The sequence below is a fragment of the Mobula birostris genome, chromosome 20 (assembly GCF_030028105.1).
Source record: "Mobula birostris isolate sMobBir1 chromosome 20, sMobBir1.hap1, whole genome shotgun sequence".
Classification (NCBI taxonomy): Eukaryota; Metazoa; Chordata; class Chondrichthyes; order Myliobatiformes; family Myliobatidae; genus Mobula; species Mobula birostris.
Genome location: NC_092389.1, coordinates 1377255 through 1400165, shown reverse-complemented (window position 1 = coordinate 1400165; position 22911 = coordinate 1377255). Strand labels below are relative to the sequence as shown.

Here is a 22911-nt window from a genome sequence, read left to right as displayed (position 1 = left end):
TGTTGATCAGAGATAGTGTCATGGCTGCCGAAAAGGAGGAAGTCACGGAGGGATTGTCTACTGAGTCTCTGTGGATGAAAGTTAGAAACAGGAAGGAGTCAATAACTCTACTGGGTGTTTTTTTGTAGTCCACCCAATAGTAACAGGGACATCGAGGAGCAGATAGGGAGACAGATTCTGGAAAAGTGTAAAAATAACAGGGTTGTCGTGGTGGGAGAGGGATAGGAACAGACAAGTTAGGGAAGTGTTTAATTGGAGTAAGGGGAAATATGAGGCAATCAGGCAGGAACTTAGAAGCATAAATTAGAAACAGATGTTCTCAGGGAAATGTATGGCAGAAATGTGGCAAATATTCAGGGGATATTTGCGTGGCATTCTGCATAGGCACGTTTCAATGAGCCAGGGAAAGGATGCTAGGGTACAGGAACCGTGGTGCACAAAGGCTGTAGAAAATCTAGTCAAGAGGAAAAGCTTACGAAAGATTCAAAAAACTAGATAATGATAGAGATCTAGAAGATTATAAGGCTAGCAGGAAGGAGCTTAAGAATGAAATTAGGAGAGCCAGAAGGGACCATGAGAAGGCCTTGGCGGACAGGATTAAGGAAAACCCCAAGGCATTCTACAAGTATGTGAAGAGCAAGAAGATAAGACGTGAGAGAATAGGACCAATCAAGTGTGACAGTGGAAAAGTGTGTTTGGAATTGGAGGAGATAGCAAAGATACATAATGAATACTTTGCTTCAGTATTAACTACATAAAAGGATCTTGGCGGTTGTAGGCATGACTTACAGTGGATTGAAAAGTTTGAGCACATAGATATTAAGAAAGAGGATGTGCTGGAGCTTTTGGAAAGCATCAAGTTGGATAAGTCTCTGGGACCGGATGAGATAGAAACATAGAAAATAGGTGCAGGAGTAGGCCATTCGGCCCTTCGAGCCTGCACCATTTATTATGATCATGGCTGATCATCCAACTCAGAACCCCGCCCCAGCCTTCCCTCCATACCCCCTGATCCCCGTAGCCACAAGGGCCATATCTAACTCCCTCTTAAATATAGCCAATGTACTGGCCTCAACTGCTTCCTGTGGCAGAGAAATCCACAGATTCACCACTCTCTGAGTGAAGAAGTTTTTCCTAATCTCGGTCCTAAAAGGCTTCCCCTTTATCCTCAAACTGTGATCCCTTGTTCTGGACTTCCCCAACATCGGGAACAATCTTTCTGCATCTAGCCTGTCCAATCCCTTTAGGATTTTATACGTTTCAATCAGATCCCCCCTCAATCTTCTAAATTCCAACGAGTACAAGCCCAGTTCATCCAGTCTTTCTTCATATGAAAGTCCTGCCATCCCAGGAATCAATCTGGTGAACCTTCTTTGTACTCCCTCTATGGCAAGGATGTCTTTCCTCAGATTAGGGGACCAAAACTGCACACAATACTCCAGGTGTGGTCTCACCAAGGCCTTGTACAACTGCAGTAGTACCTCCCTGCTCCTGTACTCCAATCCTCTCGCTATAAATGCCAGCATACCATTCGCCTTTTTCACCGCCTGCTGTACCTGCATGCCCACTTTCAATGACTGGTGTATAATGACACCCAGGTCTCATTGCACCTCCCCTTTTCCTAATCGGCCACCATTCAGATAATAATCTGTTTTCCTATTTTTGCTACCAAAGTGGATAACTTCACATTTATCCACATTAAATTGCATCTGCCATGAATTTGCCCACTCACCCAACCTATCCAAGTCACTCTGCATCCTCCTCACAGCTAACACTGCCGCCCAGCTTCGTGTCATCCGCAAACTTGGAGATGCTGCATTTAATTCCCTCATCCAAGTCATTAATATATATTGTAAACAACTGGGGTCCCAGCACTGAGCCTTGCGGTACCCCACTAGTCACCGCCTGCCATTCTGAAAAGGTCCCGTTTATTCCCACTCTTTGCTTCCTGTCTGCTAACCAATTCTCCATCCACATCAATACCTTACCCCCAATACCGTGTGCTTTAAGTTTGCACACTAATCTCCTGTGTGGGACCTTGTCAAAAGCCTTTTGAAAATCCAAATATACCACATCCACTGGTTCTCCCCTATCCACTCTACTAGTTACATCCTCAAAAAATTCTATGAGATTCGTCAGACATGATTTTACCTTCACAAATCCATGTTGACTTTGTCCAATGATTTCACCGCTTTCCAAATGTGCTGTTATCACATCTTTGATAACTGACTCCAGCAGTTTCCCCACCACCGACGTTAGGCTAACTGGTCTATAATTCCCCGGTTTCTCTCTCCCTCCTTTTTCAAAAAGTGGGGTTACATTAGCCACCCTCCAATCCTCAGGAACTAGTCCAGAATCTAACGAGTTTTGAAAAATTATCACTAATGCATCCACTATTTCTTGGGCTACTTCCTTAAGCACTCTAGGATGCAGACCATCTGGCCCTGGGGATTTATCTGCCTTCAATCCCTTCAATTTACCTAACACCACTTCCCTACTAACAAGTATTTCGCTCAGTTCCTCCATCTCACTGGACCCTCTGTCCCCTACTATTTCTGTAAGATTATTTATGTCCTCCTTAGTGAAGACAGAACCAAAGTAATTATTCAATTGGTCTGCCATGTCCTTGCTCCCCATAATCAATTCACCTGTTTCTGTCTGTAGGGGACCTACATTTGTCTTTACCAGTCTTTTCCTTTTTACATACCTATAAAAGCTTTTACAGTCAGTTTTTATGTTCCCTGCCAGTTTTCTCTCATAATCTTTTCTCCCCTTCTTTTAAGCCCTTTGTCCTCCTCTGCTGAACTCTGAATTTCTCCCAGTCCTCAGGTGAGCCACTTTCTATGGCCAATTTGTATGCTGCTTCTTTGGAATTGATACTATCCCTAATTTCTCTTGTCAGCCACGGGTGCACTACCTTCCTTGATTTATTCTTTTGCAAAACTGGGATGAACAATTGTTGTAGTTCATCCATGCAACCTTTAAATGCTTGCCATTGCATATCCACCGTCAATCCTTTAAGTGTCATTTGCTAGTCTATCTTAGCTAATTCACGTCTCATACCTTCAAAGTTACCCCTCTTTAAGTTCAGAACCTTTGTTTCTGAATTAACTATGTCACTCTCCATCTTAATGAAGAATTCCACCATATTATGGTCACTCTTACCCAAAGGGCCTCTCACGACAAGATTGCTAATTAACCCTTCCTCATTGCTCAAAACCCAGTCCAGAATAGCCTGCTCTCTAGTTGGTTCCTCGACATGTTGGTTCCAAAAACCATCCCGCATACATTCCAAGAAATCCTCTTCCTCAGCACCTTTACCAATTTGGTTCACCCAATCTACATGTAGATTGAAGTCACCCATTATAACTGCTGTTCCTTTATTGCACACATTTCTAATTTCCTGCTTAATACCATCTCCGACCTCACTACTACTGTTAGGTGGCCTGTACATGGCTCCCACCAGCGTCTTCTGCCCCTTAGTGTTACGCAGGCTCTACCCATATCGATTCCACATCTTCCCAGCTTATGTCCTTCCTTTCTATTGCGTTAGTCTCTTCTTTAACCAGCAACGCCACCCCACCTCCCCTCCCTTCATGTCTATCCCTCCTGAATATTGAATATCCCTGAACGTTGAGCTCCCATCCTTGGTCACCCTGGAGCCATGTCTCTGTGATCCCAACTATATCATAATCATTAATAACAATCTGCACTTTCAATTCATCCACCTTATTACGAATGCTCCTTGCATTGATACACAAAGCCTTCAGGCGCTCTTTTACAACTCTCTTAGCCCTTATACAATTATGTTGAAAAGTGGCCCTTTTTGATGCTTGCCCTGGATTTGTCGGCCTGCCACTTTTACTCTTCTTCTTAGTACTTTTTGCTTCTACCCTCACTTTACACCCCCATCTCTCTGCACTGGTTCCCATCCCCCTGTTGTGAACTAACCTCCTCACGCCTAGCCTCTTTAATTGAGATGTACCCAAGGTTACTGTTGGAGGCGAGGGAGGAGATTGCTGAACCTCTGACAATGATCTTTGCATCATCAATGGGGACAGGAGAGGTTCTGGAGGATTGCAAGATTGCAGATGTTGTTCCCTTATTCAAGAAAGGGAGTAGAGATAGCCCAAGAAATTATAGACCAGTGAGTCTGACTTCAGTGGTTGGTAAGTCGATGGAGAAAATCCTGAGAGGCAGGATTTATGAATATTTGGAGAGGCATAATATGATTAGGAATAGTCAGCATAGCTTTGTCAAAGGTAGATCGTGCCTTACGAGCCTGATTGCATTTTTTGAGGATGTGAATAAACACATGGGATCCAAGGGGACCTTGCTTTGTGGATCCAGAGCTGGCTTGCCCACAGAAGGCAAAGAGTGGTTGCAGATGGGTCATATTGTGCATGGAGGTTGGACACCAGTGGTGTGCCTCAGGGATCTGTTCTGGGACCCCTACTCTTTGTGATTTTTATAAATGACCTGGATGAGGAAGTGGAGGGATGGGTTAGTAAATTTGCTGATGACACAAAGGTTGGGGGTGTTGTGGATAGTGTGGAGGGCTGTCAGAGGTTACAGCGGGACATCAATAGAATGCAAAACTGGGCTGAGAAGTGGCAGATGGAGTTCAACCCAGATAAGTGTGAGGTGGTTCATTTTGGTAGGTTAAATATGATGGCAGAATATAGTAGTAATGGTAAGACTCTTGGCAGTGTGGAGGATCAGAGGGATCTTGGGGTCCGAGTCCATAGGACACTCAAAGCTGCTGCGCAGGTTGACTATGTGGTTAAGGCGGCTTACAGTGTATTGGCCTTCATCAACCGTAGGATTGAGTTTAAGAACCGAGAGATAATGTTACAGCTTTATACGACCCTGGTCAGACCCCACTTGGAGTACTGTGCTCAGTTCTGGTCACTACAGGAAGGATGTGGAAGTTATAGAAAGGGTGCAGAGGAAATTTACAAGGAAGTGCCTGGATTCGGGAGCATGCCTTATGAGAATAGGTTGAGTGAACTTGGCCTTTTCTCCTTGGAGTGACAGAGGATGAGAGGTGACCTGATAGAGGTGTATAAGATGATGAGAGGCATTGATTGTGTGAGTAGTCAGAGGTTTTTTCTCAGGGTTCAAATGAGGACATGTCAGGGGTAAGTAGTCATTGCTGTTGTTGTTTTAAAAAAAAACGCAGAGAGTGGTGAGAGCGTGGAATGGGCTGCCGGCTACGGTGGTGGAGGCGAATATGATAGGGTCTTTTAAGAGACTCCTGGATAGGTACATGGAGCTTAGAAAAATAGAGGGCTATGGGTAACTCTAGGTAATTTCTAAAGTAAGTACACGTTCGGCACAGCATTGTGGGCTGAAGGGTCTGTGTTGTGCTGTAGGTTTTCTATGTTTCTATATACACTTCCCAAACAGGAAGAAGCATTCTAAAGGAAAGATGACATAATCGTGGCTGACAAGAGAAGTCAAAGCCAACATAAAAGCCAAAGAGAGGACATAGAAAAGAACAAATATTATGGGGAAGTTAGAAGATTGGCAAGCTTTTAAAAACCAACAGAAGGCAAATAAAAAAGTAATTAAAAAGGTAAAGATGGAATATGAAAGCAAGCTACCCATATTAAAGAGAATACCAAAAGTTTCTTCAGGTACATAAAGTGTAAAAGAGAGGCAAGAGCGAATATTGGCCCGCTGGAGAGGTAGAAATGGGGGACAATGAAATAGTAAACAAACTGAATAGGTATTTTGCATCAATCTTCACTGTAGAAGACACTAGCAATATGGTAGAAGTTCTAGGTGTCAGGGGTCATGAAGTGTGTAAAATTACCATAACTAGAGACAGGGTTCTTGGGAAACTGAAAGGTCTGAAAGTATGCAAATCAGCTGGACCAGATGGACTACACCCCAGAGTTCTGAAAGAGATGGCTGAAGAGATCGTGGAGGCATCAGTAATGATCTTTCAAGAATCACTAGATTATGGAACGGTTCCGGAAGACTGGAAAACCGCAAATGTCACTCCACTCTTCAAGAAGGGAGAAAATTAGAAGAAAGGAAATTATAGGCCAGTTAAGCCTGACCTCAGTGATTGGAAAGATGTTGGAGTTGACAGTTAAGGATGTGGTTTCGGGGTACTTGGAGGCATATTTTAAAATAGACCGTAGTCAGCAAGGTTTCCTCAAGGGAAAATCTTGCCTGACAAACCTGTTGGAAATCTATAAAGAAATAACAAGCAGGATAAACAGCTTCTGGACACATATTCAGTGATGTCCCTGGAATCATCGGGTGTTTCGGGTCTTTCAACATCATACAACCTCCTCCAGGTGACCCAGCCGGGGCTGATCAGACCCTAGCTTGTGTCCAGATGGCTAGCTACTTATGACTCCATGACTCCCCTCTTTTGAGCCACAGCCATCTCGAGGCCCTCTCTGCCACATCGGTGGTACTGCGGATGGCTCTCCTCTTCCTCTCCCCCTCGATGCCCAAATTACTGAAAATCAGTTGATGCTGTGTACTTGGATTTTCAGAAGACCTTTGACAAAGTGCCATATACGAGACTGCAGTGATCACAATATGATTGAGTTCAACTTGAAATTTGATGGGGAGAAGTAAAGTCTGACGTAGCAGTGTTTCAGTAGAGTAAGGGAAATTACAGTGGTATGAGAGAGGAGTTGGCAAAAGTAAGTTGGAAGGAGCTGCGGCAGGGATGTCAGCAGAGCAGCAATGGTGTGCGTTTCTGGGAAAAATGAGGAAGGTGCAGAACATGTGTATTCCAAAAATGAAAAAATATTCAAATGGTAAAATAGTACAACAGTGGCTGACAAGGGAAACCAAAGTTAATGTAAAAGCAAAAATTAGCAGGAAGATAGAGGATTCAGAAGCTTTTAAAAACCTACAGAAAACAACTTAAAGAATCCTTAGGAGGGAAAAGATGAAATATGAAATCAGGCTAGTAAACAATATCAAAGTGGATAGTAAAAGCTTTTTCAAGTATGTAACAAATAAGAGAGATGAGTGTGAATATAGGACCACCAGAAAATGAGGCCGGAGAAATAATAACGGTTGATAAGGAGATGGCAGATGAACTAAATAAGCATTTTGCATCAGTCTTCACTGTGGAAGACACTCGTGGCATGCCAGGTATTGAAGGGTGTGAGGGAAGAGAAGTGGGTGCAGTTACTATTTAAAGGGAGAAGGTGCTCAAAAAGCTGAAAGAACCAAGGGTACATAAATCACCCGGACCAGATGAACTGCAGGCTAGGGTTCTTAAAGAGGTAGCGGTAGCGATTGTGAAAGATTAGTAATGTTTTTTAAAAAATCATTGGACTCTGGCATGGTGCCAGAGGACTGGAAAATTGCAAATGTCATTCCACTCTTAAAGAAAGGAGGAAGGCAGCAAAAGGGGAATTACGGACTAGTTAGCCTGACCTCAGTGGTTGGGAGGATGTTAGAGTTAATTGTTAAGGATGAGGTTATGGAGTACTTGGTGACACAGGACAAGATAGGACAAAGTCAACATGGTTTCCTTCAGGGAATATCCTGCCTGACAAACCTGTTGGAATTCTTTGAGGAAATTACATGTAGGACAGATAAAGGGGATGCAGTGCATGTTGTATATTTGGACTTTCAGTAGGTCTTTGACAAGGTGCCAGAAATGCCAAGTTAAGTTGCTAACATTAGGAGGCAGCAATTGGGAATAAAATGATCTTTTTCTGGTTGGCTGCCAATGACTAGTGGTGTTCTGCAGGGGTCGGTGTTGGGACTGCTCCTTTTTATGCTGTGTATCAATGATTTAGATGATGGAATAGATGGCTTTGTTGCCAAGTTTGCAGATGATATGAAGATTGGTGGAGGGGCAGGTGGTGTTGAGGAAACGGGTGGGTTGCAGAAGGACCTAGACAGATTAGGAGAATGGGAAGAGAGTGGCAATTGAAATAAAATGTTGGAAAATGCACAGTCATGCTCTTTGGTAGTAGAAATAAATGTGCAGATTATTTTCTAAACAGGGAGAAAATCCAAAATTCTGAGATGTAAAGGGACTTGGGAGTCCTTGTGCAGAATTAACTTGCAGGTTGAGTCAGCGGTGAGGAAGGCAAATGCAATGTTAGCATTCATTTCAAGGGGTCTAGAATACAAGAGCAGGGATGTGATGCTGAGGCTTTATAAGGCACTGGTGAGGCCTCACCTTGAGTATTATGTACAGTTTTGGGCCCCTCATCTTAGAAAAGATGTGCTGGCATTGGAGAGGGTCCAGAGGAAGTTCACAAGGATGATTCTGGGAATGAAAAGGTTATCATACGAGGAGCATCTGATAGCTCTGAGTCTGTACTTGCTGAAATTTAGAAGGATGAGGGGGTTGGGGGGGATCTTATTGAAAGCTTTTGAATGTTGAAAGGCCTAGACAGGGTAGATGTGGAAAGAATGTTTCCCATGGTGGGGGAGTCTGTGAGAAGAGGGCACAGCCTCAGGATAGAGGGGTATCCATTTAAAACAGTGATGCGGAGAAATTTCTTTAGCCAGAGGGTGGTGAATTTGTGGAATTTGTTGCTATATGCAGCTGCGCAGGCAAAGTCGTTGGGTGTACTTAAGGCAGAGCTGTCAGTGAAAGTGGTGGATGTGGGTTTGATTTCAACATTTAAGTTTGGATATGTACATGGATGGGAGGGGTATGGTGGGCTGTGCTCCAGGTGCGGGTGGATGGGACTATAAAGAATAACAGTTCAGCACAGACTAGATAGGCTATAGTGATCTATGACTTTACAACTCTAGAAGGGAAATTCATCCCATGAGATACAAACTCCACACAAGTAGGACCCGAGGTCCGGATTGAATGTGGATCACTGCAACTCCAAGGCAGGGCTAGTCACTTCAGATCTTTCTTTGTTAACTTGTGCAGAAGGTCGTCAACGACAGCAACAAGCAGCTTCAAGTCATCAGGCTGTGACAGGCGGTGATCTCCGTTCTTCCGGAGAATGACATCGACATCATCGCTTACAAGCTGTTCCGCAACAGTAATGGAGATCTGCCATGGGACCACATTATCCATCATTCCATGGAGAAGCCGCACTGGGCACGAGATTGGGATGCTGCCCTGTAGCAAACAGTGCACCTCTGCCTCCTTTATAAAGTCATACTTCATGGTTTCGTAGCCAGTGGCACTGTACCTGGAGGGCATGTTGTATTGGCCCATCACCTCAGCTTCTTTCTTCAACTGAAGGGCAAACAACAAAGCAAAGAGCAAAGGCAAGGTTAGGTACATAGAAACATAGAAAATCTACAGCACAGTACAGGCCCTTCGGCCCACAATGCTGTGCCAAACATGTCCCTACCTTAGAACTACCTAGGCTTTACACATAGCCCTCTATTTCTCTAAGCTCCATGTCGCTCCATGTGTAACAAGCACAGGAAAATTCTTTTCCATTAATTTTTCAGTACCTGGCCATTTCTGAGAGCTTCTGGCACATAAAACAGAGTACCGAGTTATGTTGAAGTTGTATAAGACATTGATGAGACCTAGTTTGGAGTATTGTGTGCATTTTTGGTCACCTACCTACAGAAAAGATCTAAATAAGGTTGAAAGAGTGCAGAGAACATTTACAAGGATGTTCACTGAGGCCATCTCCAATGGTATCCCACCACCAAGCCAATTTTCCCTCCCCCAACTTTCTGCTTTCCGCAGGGATTTCTCCCTACGCGACTCCCATGTCCATTTGTCCCTCCCACTGATCTCCCTCCTGGCACTTATTCTTGCAAGTGGAACAGATGCTACACCTCCTCCCTCACTACCGTTCAGGGCCCGAACAGTCCTTCCAGGTGAGGTGACACTTCACCTGTGAGTCTGTTGGGGTCGTGTACTGTGTCCAGTGCTCCTGGTGTGGCCTCCTGTATATCAGTGAGACCTAATGTAGTTTGGGAGACCACTTCGCCAAGCACCTACACTCTACGTGTTAGAAAAGGCGGGATCTCCCAATGCACACCCATTTTAATTCCACTTCCCATTTTCATTCTGATATATCCATCCACAGCCTCCTCTACTGTCAAGATGAAGTCACACTCAGGTTGGAGAAACAACACCTAATATTCTTTCTGGGTAGCCTCCAAACTGATGGCAAGAACATCGACTTCTCAAACTTCCAGTAATGCCGTCCCCCCTTTCACCGTTCCCCATCCCCTTTTCCCTCTCGCATCTTACCTCTTGACAGACTCCCCCTTCTCCAGTTCTGAACATTTTTTACCAATTTCCCAGCTCTTTACTTCATTGCCTACCCCCTCCCAGTTTCACCTATCACCCTCCTCTGCCCCAACTTTTAACCCTACTTTTCAGCTTTTATTTCTCCAGTCCTGCTGAAGGGTCTCAGCCCGAAATGTCGACTGTTCACTCTTTTCCACAGATGCTACCTGGCCTGCTGAGTTCCTCCAGCATTTTGTGTGTGTTGCTAGAACTAGAGGTCGTGCATTAAGGGTGAAAGATGAAATATTTAAGAAGAACCTCAGGGGAACTTCTTCACTCAGAGGGTGGTGCGAGTGTGGAACGAGCTGACAGCAGCAGCGATGAATGCAGGTTTGGTTGCAAGATTTAAGAGTAGTTTGGATAAACATATTAATGGAAGGGGTATGGAGGACTATGGTCCAGGTGCAGGTGGATGGGACTAGGAAGAATAATGGTTTGGTGTGGACTAGAGGGGCCAAAGGGCCTGTTTCTGTGCTGTAGTGCTCTGTGACTCCAGCAGTCACATCTGATACATGAATGCCCGTGAGAAACTTGCTTGCAACACTGCCCCCTTTTTTGTGAAGATATTGCCATCTTCAAAAGGTGGTGCCTCAAAAAGGTGGCCCCATTAAGGACCCCCATTATCCAGGATGTGCTCTCTTTCATTACTATCATCTAACCCATTACGCCCATCAGAGAGGAGGTACAAGAGCTTAATGGCACACACTCAACGTTTTAGGAACAACTTCTTCCCCTCCACCATCGGATTTCTGAACAGACATGAATATGACCTCACTTTTTGCACTACTTGTTTTTTTTATACATTTCTTATTATAATTTATAGTATATTTTATCTACTGCACTTTTCTGCTGCTTCAAAACAACAAATTTCACGACATAAGTCAGTGGTAATAAAGCTGATTCTGGTAACACTGTCAAGAGGTGGCTGTAGGATTGAAACCCACCATCAATGAATGCTTGGCGATACATTTCCAAGTCATAATGGTGGGTGATTTGGGTTGGGCTGCTGTTCCTGTGTATCTGCTACCCTGATTCTTCTTGGTGGTAGTGTTTTGGATGGCAAGTTTAGTTTCAACTGGACTGAAATTCATTTCTTTACAAAATTAGACTGATTTTTATAAAGTTTAAAGACAAAAGCAGGACAAGAACAGCAGAGCTATCCAGTTGAATTGGAAGCAGAATTAAACAAGTAAATGGATGGAAAGATGTAATTTACAAGGTTACTTAGTGGGTGCGGCGAAGTATAGTGAGACTGAGAAAACACCACACATTTCACCAGAGTATTTGTTTGTATGTTTGCAGAAGGTGTCACCAGACTGGTAAGTCTGTTCTTAGTGTGGGTATGTAATTATACAAACTGAAGGGAAAAGATACGGATGTAGAAATTTATTAGTGCTCAGGGAAGATGTGCCACTGTTTCACAGTCCCCTATAACTGCTATAACAAAATATTTATCAATTTACTCACAGAATGTGTACAACATGGTTTCTGCAAAGGGAAGTCTTGCCTGACAAATCTGTTAGGATTCTTTGAGGAAGTAACACACAGGGTGGACAAACGAGAGGCAAAGGATGTCATTTACTTAGATTTTCAGAAAGCAAGATAAAATCCTATGGTGTTACAGGAAAGATACTGGCATGGATAGAGGAATGGCTGACAGGCAGGAGGCAGTGAGTGGGAATAAAGGGGCCTTTTCTGGTTGGCTGCCAGTGACTAGTGGTGTTCCTCAGGGGTCAGTATTGGGACCGGTACTTTTCACATTGTTTGTCAATGATTTGGATAATGAAATTGATGTCTTTGTGGCAAAGTCTGCAGATGATATGAAGATGGGTGGAGGGGTAGGTAGTGCTGAGGAAGCAATGCGATTGCAGCAGGACTTAGACAAATTGGAAGAATGGGCAAAAAAGTGGTAGGTGAAATACAGTGTTGAGAAATGTATGATAATTCATTTTGGTAAAAGGAACAATAGTGCAGACTATTATCTAAATGGGGAAAAAATTCAAACATCAGGGGTGCAAAGGGACTTAGGAGTCCTCGTGCAAGACTCTCAGAAGGTTAATTTACAGGTTGAGTCTGTGGTAAAGAAGGCAAATGCAATGTTGGCATTTATTTCAAGGGGAATAGAATATAAAAACAAGGAGATAATGCTGAAGCTTTATGTTACTAGTATTGTCAACAGTTTTGGGCCCCTCAGCTCAGAAAGGATGAGTTGTCACTGGAGTCCAGAGGTGGTTTACGAGGCCAATTCTGGGAATGAAGGGGTTAACATATGAGGAGCGTTTGGCAGCTTTGGGCCTGTACTCACTGGAATTTAGAAGGATATGTGGGGACCTCACTGAAACCTGCTGAACGTTAAAAGGATGAGGCAGGGTGGATGTGGAGAGGATATTTCCTCTGGTGGGCATATTCAGAACTAGAAGGCACAGCCTCAAAATTGAGGGACGACCTTTTAGAACATAAGTAAGGAGGAATTTTTTAGCCAAAGAGTGGTGAATCTGTGGACTGCTCTGCCGCAGACTGTGGTGGAGGCCAAGTCTGTGGGTATATTTAAAGTGGAAGTTCGAGATTCCTGATTGGTCTGGGAATCAAAGGATACAGTGAGAGGGCAAGTGTATGGTGTTTAATGAGATCAGGGATCAGCCATGATAAAATGGTGGAGTGGACTCGATGGGCTGAATGTCTTATGGTCTAACATGAACCGTATATTTATTCCCATTAGCTCTTGAACACAGGTGTTTAGCAGTCCAGGGTGGTGTATTGATAAGACCAGGCAAGGGCAGTGGACACAGTGCAGAAAGAAGCCTTTTGGCACACTGTCAACCAAAGTTACCAGATATTGTAGTGGGATTTGAACTCATGACTCTTGATTAGGAATACTAACCCCAAAGCCCAACCACAATGCTGCAGTAACCCAGCAGCACTCACCATCCATGGTATCGGTCATTATTAAGTACTGGTAACGCACTTTAGGGAAGGGCCAAGGCAGATAGTGAGATAGAATACTAGAGGGGGAAGAAGAAACAGATGGACCAACACTTTGGCTGGGGATTCAGTCAAGCTGTTGAGAATGGGAGAGGTGGTACTGATGAGAAAGCTGAGGTCCACAAGAGAGTTCACAGAACTTAGAACACAGAAACCTACAGCACAATACAGGCCCTTCGGCCCACAAAGCTGTGTCAAACATGTACTTACTTTAGAAATTACCTAGGGTTACCCCGTAGCCCTCTATTTTTCTAAGCTCCATTTACCTATCCAGGAGTCTCTTAAAAGACCCTCCACCACTATCGCCGGCAGCCCATTCCACGCACTCGCCACTCTCTGCGTAAAAAACTTACCCCTGACATCTCCTCTGTACCTACTTCCAAGCACCTTAAATCTGTGCCCTCTCATGTTAGCCATTTCAGCCCTGGGAAAAAGTCTCTGACTAGCCACACAATCAATGCCTCTCATCATCTTATACACCTCTATCAGGTTGCCTCTCATCCTCTGTCGCTCCAAGGAGAAAAGGCCAAGTTCATGCAATCTATTCTCATAAGGCATGCTCCCCAATCCAGGCAACATCTTTGTAAATCTCCTTTGCACCCTTTCTATAGTTTCCACATCCTTTCTGTGGTGAGGTGACCAGAACTGAGCACAGTACTCCAAGTGGGGTCTGACCAGGGTCCTATATAGCTGTAACATTACCTCTCGGCTCTTAAACTCAATCCCATGGTTGATGAAGGCCAGTGCACCGTATGCCTTCTTAACCACAGAGTCAACCTGCGCAGCAGCTTTGAGTGGTCCGATGGACTCGGACCCCAAGATCCCTCTGATCCTCCACACTGCCAGGACTCTTACCATTAATACTATATTCTGCCATCATATTTGACCTACCAAAATGAACCACCTCACACTTATCTGGGTTGAACTCCATCTACCACTTCTCAGCCCAGTTTTGCAACCTGTCAAAGTCCCACTGTAACCTCTGACAGCCCTCCACACTATCCACAACATCCCCAACCTTTGCGTCATCAGCAAATTTACTAACCCATCTCTCCAGTTCCTCATCCAGGTCATTTATAAAAACCATGAAGAGAAGGGGTGCCAGAACAGATCCCTGAGGCACACCACTGGTCACCGGCCTCCATGCAGAATATGACCCATCAACAACCACTCTTTGCCTTCTGTGGGCAAGCCAGTCCTGGATCCACAAAGTAATGTCCCCTTGGATCCCATGCCTCCTTACTTTCTCAATATGCCTTGCATGGGGTACCTTATCAAATGCCTTGCTGAAATCCATATACACTACATCTACTGCTCTTCCTTCATCAATGTGTTTAGTCACATCCTCAAAAAATTCAATCAGGCTCGTAAGGCACGACCTGCCTTTGACAAAGCCATGCTGACTATTCCTAATCATATTATGCCTCTCCAAATGTTCATAAATTCTGCCTATCAGGATCTTCTCCATCAACTTACCAACCACTGAAGTCAGACTCACTGGTCTATAATTTCCTGGGCTATCTCTACTCCCTTTTTTGAATAAGGGAACAACATCTGCAAAACTCCAATCCTCTGGAACCTCTCCCGTCCCTACTGATGATGCAAAGATCATTGCTCATGAGGGGATCTACCCAAGATCTGTAGCTACCCAAGGCTCGGTAGCATAGTGGTAAGAGTGTTGCTTTACAGTACCAGCAATTACTGATCAAGGTTCAATTCCCGCCGCTACCTGTAAACAGTTTGCCTGTGACTGCATGGGTTTCCCCCAGGTGCTCTGGCTTCCTCCCACGTTCCAAAAAAGGCGTACGGTTAGAGTTAGTGAGTTGTGGGCATGCTTTGGTGGTACCGGAAGCATGACGACACTTGTGGACTGTCCCCAGTACAGAATAATGTATTTCACTGCATGTTTTGATGTACATGTGACAAATAAAGCAAATCTTTAAAATATTTTTAAACCTTTAAAGATGGTTCCCCAGTCCTGTGCTAGAACCTTCTCCAGAAATAGCACAATTAAAACATGATTGTGTAGAATATCTCCAATGACAGGCACACCTCAAAACATGAGCTGACTCCTGAGGCCACACTCTACAGCATTGTTACAAGGCCAGAATAATGTCCCCACACATGTCCTATGTGGAAATCTTTTCACTGACGTCTGTGCAACTTGTGACTACAAATGTGTGGCTGAATTTCTAGAAAGGTGAAACGTGGCTACAAAATTTTATTTTTGTAACATACACAAAATGCTCGAGGAAATCAGCAGGTCAGGTAGCATCTGTGGAGAGGAATAAATAGTCTAGGTTTTGGGCCAAGACCCTTCATAGATGCTGCCTGACTTGATGAGTTCCTCCAGCACTTTGTGTGTTGCTTCAGAATTTCAGTACCAGCAGAATCTCTTGTGTTTATGAACGATTTTCATATGTGTGGCACTGGTTAAGAACAAACCAGGCAGCTGAATTACGAGATTGCAGTGTCTCGGGAATGCACTCTTCAAAAAGGTCTAAGGTTTCAGATTCAGTGAAATTTCCAGTGGGAAAAGAAAGAAAAACGTGAAAAAATTATAAAGATTCTAGGATCTCGGCCTGAAACATGGACTGTTTATTCCTATCCACAGATGCTGTCTGACCTGCTGAGTTCCTCAGCATTTTGTGTGTGTTGCTTTAAATATACTTGTGATTAGGTTTATGTAATAGCCCATCAACAAAGGACTTCTGTGATTAGAAGGGTTTTCCAGCAGAGATAAGTTAGTTCAGCGCGTAGAGATGTTGTTGCAGTTTGTAGACAGGAGAGCATGTCATGTTCCAGTAGCAGCACTAAAGGAAATGTTGAAGGAGCCCAGACTGAATCAGATTTATTATCACTGATTCAAATTACATGAAATGTGTTGTTTCGAGGAAAATGCACAGTGCAAAGACAAAATAGCTATAAATTGTGAGTTCCTCCAGCATTCTGTATGTGTTGCTCTGGATTTCTAGCTTCCAAAGAATCTCTTGTGCTTATAAAGATTTTTATATTTTATCTGAGGATGTTCTAAAGCACTTTGGAAAAACAGTCACTGTTGCAACTGGACTACACAGCGGCGAATGATAATAACCAGAGAATCTGTCTCTCAGACTTATCCCTCAATCCACAGCAGTGGCACTCCGCAGAATCCAAAATCTCCCTTTATATCATGCAAGTATTAGTGCGGATTCACTTACCTCTGCGGGGAGCTGTCTAAACGCTGTTACAAGGTGATCAGCAGCTGTTGCTATGCCAACCATTCCAGCTACTTTCTCTGGTCTGGCAAGGGAAGCCAGTAACATGAGCCATCCTCCCATGCTGGAGCCCACCAGAATCTGAAGAGTTGGAGGCAGAGGAGAGCCAACTGAGGCTTAATGTTTTTTTTTCCACACAAACTTTTCAAAGCCCAGTCTATCACAGGTCAAGTCCTCCCCACCATTAAGGACATCTAGAAGGAGCGTTGCCACAAGAAAGAAGCATTCATCATCAAGGACCCTCACCATCCAGGCCACACTCTCTTCTTACTGCTGCCATCAGAAAGGAGGTACGGGTGCCTTAGATCAGGAACAGTTACTACCCCTCAACAATCACGCTCCTGAACCAGTGTGGTTAACTTCACTCACCTCAACAGTGTACCGATTCCACAACCTATGGACTCACTTTTAAGGACTCTACAGCTCATGTTCTCACTATTATATTATCTATCTATCTATCCATTTATTATTCTTTTTTGTATTTACACAGTTGTCTCCTTTTACACATTGGTTGTTTGTCAGTCTTTGTGTGTAGTTTTCCACTGATTCTATTGTATTTCTCTGTTCTTCTGTGAATGCCAGCAAGAAAATGAATCCCAGGGTAGTATTCTACTTGAACTTTTGAACTTTGTACCAGAAATGTTAAAGAATCAGTGAAAAGTGAAGGCCTAGACATTCTCTCTTCTTCCCCCTCTTCCATCGGGCAGAAGATACAAAAACCTGAAAGCACGTCCCATCAGGCTCAAAGACAGCTTCTATCCCACTGTTATAAGACCATTAAACAGTTCCCCTAGTACAATAAGATGGAATCTTGGCCTCACAATCTATCTCATTGTAACTTTGCACCTTATTGACTACCTGCACTGACTCAAGAAATCAGCACCCTAAATACTGAAGGCCAACACACCATATACCTTCTTTAACAACCCTCCCAATTTGCATGACAACTTTGAGGAATCTATTGGTACATACCACAAGATGCCTCTGTTCCTCGACACTGCGAAGAATCCTGCCATTAACCCTGTATTCTGCCTTCAAATTCAACCTTTCAAAATGAATCACTTCAGAATATTCCGGGTTGAACATCACCTGCCGCTTCTCAGCGCAGTTCTGCATCCTGTCAATGTCCCGTTGTAATCTACAACAACTCTCCACACGATCCACAACACTACCAACCTTTCATGGTCATAGTCATAGTTATATTTTATTGATCTCAGGGGGAAATTGGCCTTCGTTACCGTTGCACCATAAATAATAAATAGTAATAGAACCATAAATAGTTAAATAGTAATATGTAAATTATGCCAGTAAATTATGAAATAAGTCCAGGACCAGCCTATTGGCTCAGGGTGTCTGACCCTCCAAGGAAGGAGTTGTAAAGTTTGATGGCCACAGGCAGGAATGACTTCCTATGACACTCTGTGTTGCATCTCGGTGGAATGAATCTCCGGCTGAATGTACTCCTGTGCCCACTCAGTACATTATGTAGTGGATGGGAGACATTGTCTAAGATGGCATGCAACTTAGACAGCATCCTCTTTTCAGGCACCACCGTGAGAGAGTCCAGTTCCATCCCCACAACATCACTGGCCTTACGAATAAGTTTGTTGATTCTGTTGGTGTCTGCTACCCTCAGCCTGCTGCTCCAGCACACAACAGCAAACATGATAGCACTGGCCACCACAGACTCGTAGAACATCCTCAGCATCGTCCAGCAGATGTTAAAGGACCTCAGTCTCCTCAGGAAATAGAGACGAGGGCCTACTGCAGTGATGGAGCCTCGGATTCAGGTTGGATCTCCTTCCGAGGAGACACATTTTATCTCTGGCGTAGGAGAACAGGGAGCAATGGCGGCGGTAGTGGTCTCTCGGAAGAAGATGCCGGAAATGCGCATGCGCAAAGAAGTACGCATGCGCAAATCGACACAACTTAAACTACAAGAACCAACGGCCACTGCAATTGAAAATGACTCAGAGTCAGAATTGGATTCCGCAGAGAATACAGATGAAGAGGAGGAGGAAGAACTGGAAGAGACTGGAAGTAAAGGAGACGACGGAGACATAAGAGAGGCTTTATTGCAATTAACGGCTGAACTAAGAAAATTAAGAACAGAGCTTAGAGACATGAAGATGTGCTATGATAAAGCTATGAAAAGACAGGATAAAATAGATAAGAAACTTCAGAAGATGGAAAGAACAATGGAGCATATTAACGATAGAGTGGAAAAAACAGAAAATGATGTGCTTGTCTGGAACACGGAAAGAAATCGACTCTTGGAGAAAGTGGACGTGTTGGAAAATTTTAGTAGACGTAATAATATTAAAATTGTTGGTCTTAAAGAAGGTATAGAAGGAGATAATCCAATAGAATTTTTTCAAAGATGGATCCCGAAAACCTTGCAAATGAAAGAGGAAGACCGATCAATTGAAATTCAGCAATAGATGACCAATATCCACGATCAATTTTAATAAAATTCTTAAGATTTCAAGACAAAGAAAGGATTCTACAGGCAGCTGCCAAGAAGAGAAAAGGGCCACTGATGATAGAAGGGAAGAAAATTTTTTTCTACCCTGACATAAGTTATGAACTTTTGAAGAGAAGGAAGAAATTTAATCCAGTGAAAAAAGCCCTATGGGATCACGGTTATCAATTTATATTGCGTTATCCTGCAATCTTGAAGATTTTTTTAACTGGTGGAAAAAAAAGATTTTTTGACGATTACCGGAAAGCGGAGGAGTTTGTGCGAGATTCTTTGAATATTCACCAGATACAAGAACAAACCCAGAGGAGCGAGATGGATTGAAGATGAAGACTAGATCAAGGAATAGGCCTGTTGGATTTTTAGGCTGATGAATATATAAATATATTATTAATTATATGAGGGAGGGGAAGAAAGGTTAAAATTTGAGGAATACTAGCTGGGAATAATGACATTAATATCTTTTTTATAATATATATACATACACACACAATTTTTTGTTACGGGGGAGCTGGAAGAAACACTGACCAATCGCTACGTTATTCATGTGTGCAAACATGGCAATAGCCACGACCCGCAAAATGGAGGGGGGTAGTATTGTGTATCTTTTCATTCACAACATTAGTGGGGGGGTATTTTGTTTTTTCTTTTTTTGTATCTCATCTATTATTTTTCCTTTTTGCCTGGATGATTGGGAGGGAAACACTTGCAACATAGTGAAGTTCAAAGAGATTCCCCAGGGAACTATGAGAGTTGAGAAGCTAAGTAATGTTTTAGATATGATAAAGATCTTGGTTCCTTGGGGAAAGTAACAAATATATATAAAATTTATTTTTAATCCCATGGAGCATGTGGAAACCTTCCAATATTCAGGCGGTTCTTCTTTTTTTTCCTCTTTTTCTTTTCTTTTCTCTTTAGGTAGTAGTATATATCGGGGGGAGGGTTAAGGGGAGGGGGGAGGGTAGATTTTTTTTTCTCTTGTATTTACTTTGAAAATTCAATAAAAATTATATATATAAAAAAAGGAAATAGAGACGGCTCTGACCCTTCTTGTAGACAGCCTCAGTGTCATCTGCAAACTTACTAACTCACCCTTCCACCTCCTCATCCAAGTAATTTATAAAAGTCACATAAAACAAGGATCCCAGAACAGATCCCTGTGGAACAGCACAGGTCACTAACCTCCAGGCAGAATACTCTCCACCTACTACCACCCTCAGCATTCTGTGGGCAAACCAATTCTGCATTCACACAGTCAAGTCTCCCTGGAATCCATGCCTCCTGACTTTCTGAATGAGCCTGTTATGGGGAAACATTTTACTAAAATCCACATACAACACTTCCACAGCTCTACCTTCATCAATGTGCTTTGTCACATTCTCAAAGAATTCTCAAGACAGAAGAGACCACAGGTGCTGAAATATGGAGCCACAATATTCAGGAGGAACTCACTCACTGAGTCCCTCCAGCAGATTAGTTGTTGCTCTTCATACATATACAACAGAATTCCACTTTGTTTCGTAAGGCCCTCATTATCACCCGGTTTCAACTTTCTTTTTTTGAAAAAAGGCTCTATATAAATGCAAGCAGCTATGAGATACAAAAGCCATGAGCGGAACACAAAAGAGAAAGTCCACAATTGATAGCCTAATATGCCTTGTGACTTCCTCTGTATATTTTATTTCAATCATTCACTGGATGTGGGCGAACCCAACATTTATTGTCCAGACTTAATTGCCCAGGAAGCAAATTCAAAATTTTTAGCTGCTGTGATGGGATTTGAACTTGTCTCTCTGGCTTCTGTTATTGGTAATAGAACTGCTATGCTAGTGGATCCTTGAAGCTTCTGTTTTGTGTATAGCACCATACATACACACACCACACACACACACACACACACACACACGTAAAGCTGATCACACACCAACAATCGACGAGCCTTCGCACATTGTCCACTCAGTAGCCACCATATTAGGTATACCTGTAGAGCTGCATATTAATACAAATATCAAATCAGCCAATCATGTGGCAGTAATTCAATGCATAAAAGCATGCAGACATGGTCAAGAGGTTCAGTCCAAATATCAGAATGGGGAAGAAATGAGATCTGAGTGGAATAATTGTTGATGCCAGATGGGGTGGTTTGTGCATCTCACAAACTGCTGATATGCTGGGATTTTCACACACAACAGTCTCTAGAGTTACAAAGAATGGCGCAAAAAGACCAAAACTAAAACATCCAGTGAGCAGCAGTTCTGTGGGAGAAAATGAACAGAGATGAGGAGGAATTTCTTTAGCAAGAGAGTGGAGAAGTTGTGGAATCTGTTGCCACAGGTGGCTGTGGAGGCCAAGTCATTGAGTATATTTAAGAAAGAGGTTGATAGATTCTTGATTAGTCATGACATGAAAGGATATGGGGAGAAGGCAGGAGATTGGGGCTGAGAGAAAAATTGGATCAGCCATGGTGAAACGGCGGAGCAGACTCAATGAGCCAAATGGCCTAATTCGGCTCCCATGGTCTTACAACCATGCACTACAACAGTGGTGTGCAGAAAAGTATCTCTGAACACACATGTCAAACCTTAAGGTGAATGGGCTACAGTAGCAGAAGGCCATGAATTCTGTTCACCAGACCTGCAATATCTCGCAATTAAGCACCATCCAATTTACCTACCACAGGAGTTCTCTGGGGTCATTTTGGTAGCAGTTTACATTCCACCTCAGGCCAATGTCAATCAGGCTTTAGATGATCTGAGCAATGAGATCAACATGCACGAAACAGCACACCCTAATGCCTTCACCATCGTTTTGGGAGATTTTAACCAGGCCAGTCTGAAAAAAATCACTAAGCAATTACCATCAACAGATCACTTGTAATACCAGAGGAAACAACACACTGGACCATTGCTACACCACCATCAAGAATGCCTACTGTACTATTCCACGCTCTCACTTCAGGAAGTCTGATCACCTGGCTGTACTTCTACTCCCTGAGTATAGGCAGAGACTGAAGACTGCAGCACCAGTAGTGAGGACTAAGAAGGTACGGACAAGGGAAGCACAGGAGCGTCTACAGGACTGCCTTGAATCAGTGGATTCAGGGATTCATCTTCGAATCTGGATGAGTACGCCGCAGATGTTACTGACTTCATTAAAACCTGAGTGGATGACTGTTCCAATGAAAACATGCTGTACATTCCCAAACCAAAAGCCATGGGTGAACCAGGAGGTGTGTCATCTGAAGAGGGCTAGATCTGTGGCATTTAAGTCTGGTGATCCAGGTCTGTACAAGAAAAACAGGTATGACTCATGGAGGGCTATTTTAAGAGTGAAGAAACAATTCCAAGCCAGGTTGGAGGCGACATTGGGTGCACATCAACTCTGGCAGGGTTTAAAGGACATTACTTCCAACAAAGCAAAACCCAATAGCATGAATGGCAGACACGAGGAAATCTGCAGATGCTGGAAATTCAAGGAACACACATCAAAGTTGCTGGTGAACGCAGCAGGCCAGGCAGCATCTCTAGGAAGAGGTACAGTCGACGTTTCGGGCCGAGACCCTTTGTCAAGACTTCGTGAGTCCTGACGAAGGGTCTCGGCCTGAAACGCCGACTGTACCTCTTCCTAGAGATGCTGCCTGGCCTGCTGCGTTCACCAGCAACTTTGATGTGTGTAGCATGAATGGCAGTGATGCTTCACTCCCAGATAAGCTCAACGCCTTCATGCCCACTTTGAAAGAGAGAATATAACTACAGCTGTGAAGATCCCTACTATACCAGGTGACCCTGTGATCTCTGTGTCAGGGGCAGATTTCAGGAGGGTAAACGTTTGTAAGGCTGCAGGCCCTGATGGAGTACCTGGTAAGGTTCTGAAAACTTGTACCAACCAACTGGTCGGAGTATTCAAGGACATTTTCAACCTCTCATTGTTCTGGTCAGAAGTTCCCACCTGCTTCAAAAAGGCAGCAATTATAC

The 22911-nt window shown here is 43.5% G+C and overlaps 1 protein-coding gene across 13 annotated transcripts in view; it reads right to left on the bottom strand.

The window, feature by feature from the left end:
- The window catches only part of LOC140212728 (palmitoyl-protein thioesterase ABHD10, mitochondrial-like), a 137163-nt gene that overhangs the window by 46584 nt on the left and 67668 nt on the right, over positions 1-22911 (bottom strand). For 10 of the 13 annotated variants that reach the window (XM_072283852.1, XM_072283855.1, XM_072283856.1 and 7 more), the window contains 2 exons: positions 16402-16539; positions 9153-9199 (listed from right to left, as the gene is read on the bottom strand). In XM_072283852.1, coding sequence (XP_072139953.1) covers positions 9153-9199; positions 16402-16539 — 185 coding nt within the window. Of the gene's footprint in view, positions 1-8786; positions 9200-16401; positions 16540-22911 lie in introns of all 13 variants that reach the window. The other 3 variants (XR_011889789.1, XR_011889790.1, XM_072283858.1) reach the window with 2 other exon arrangements.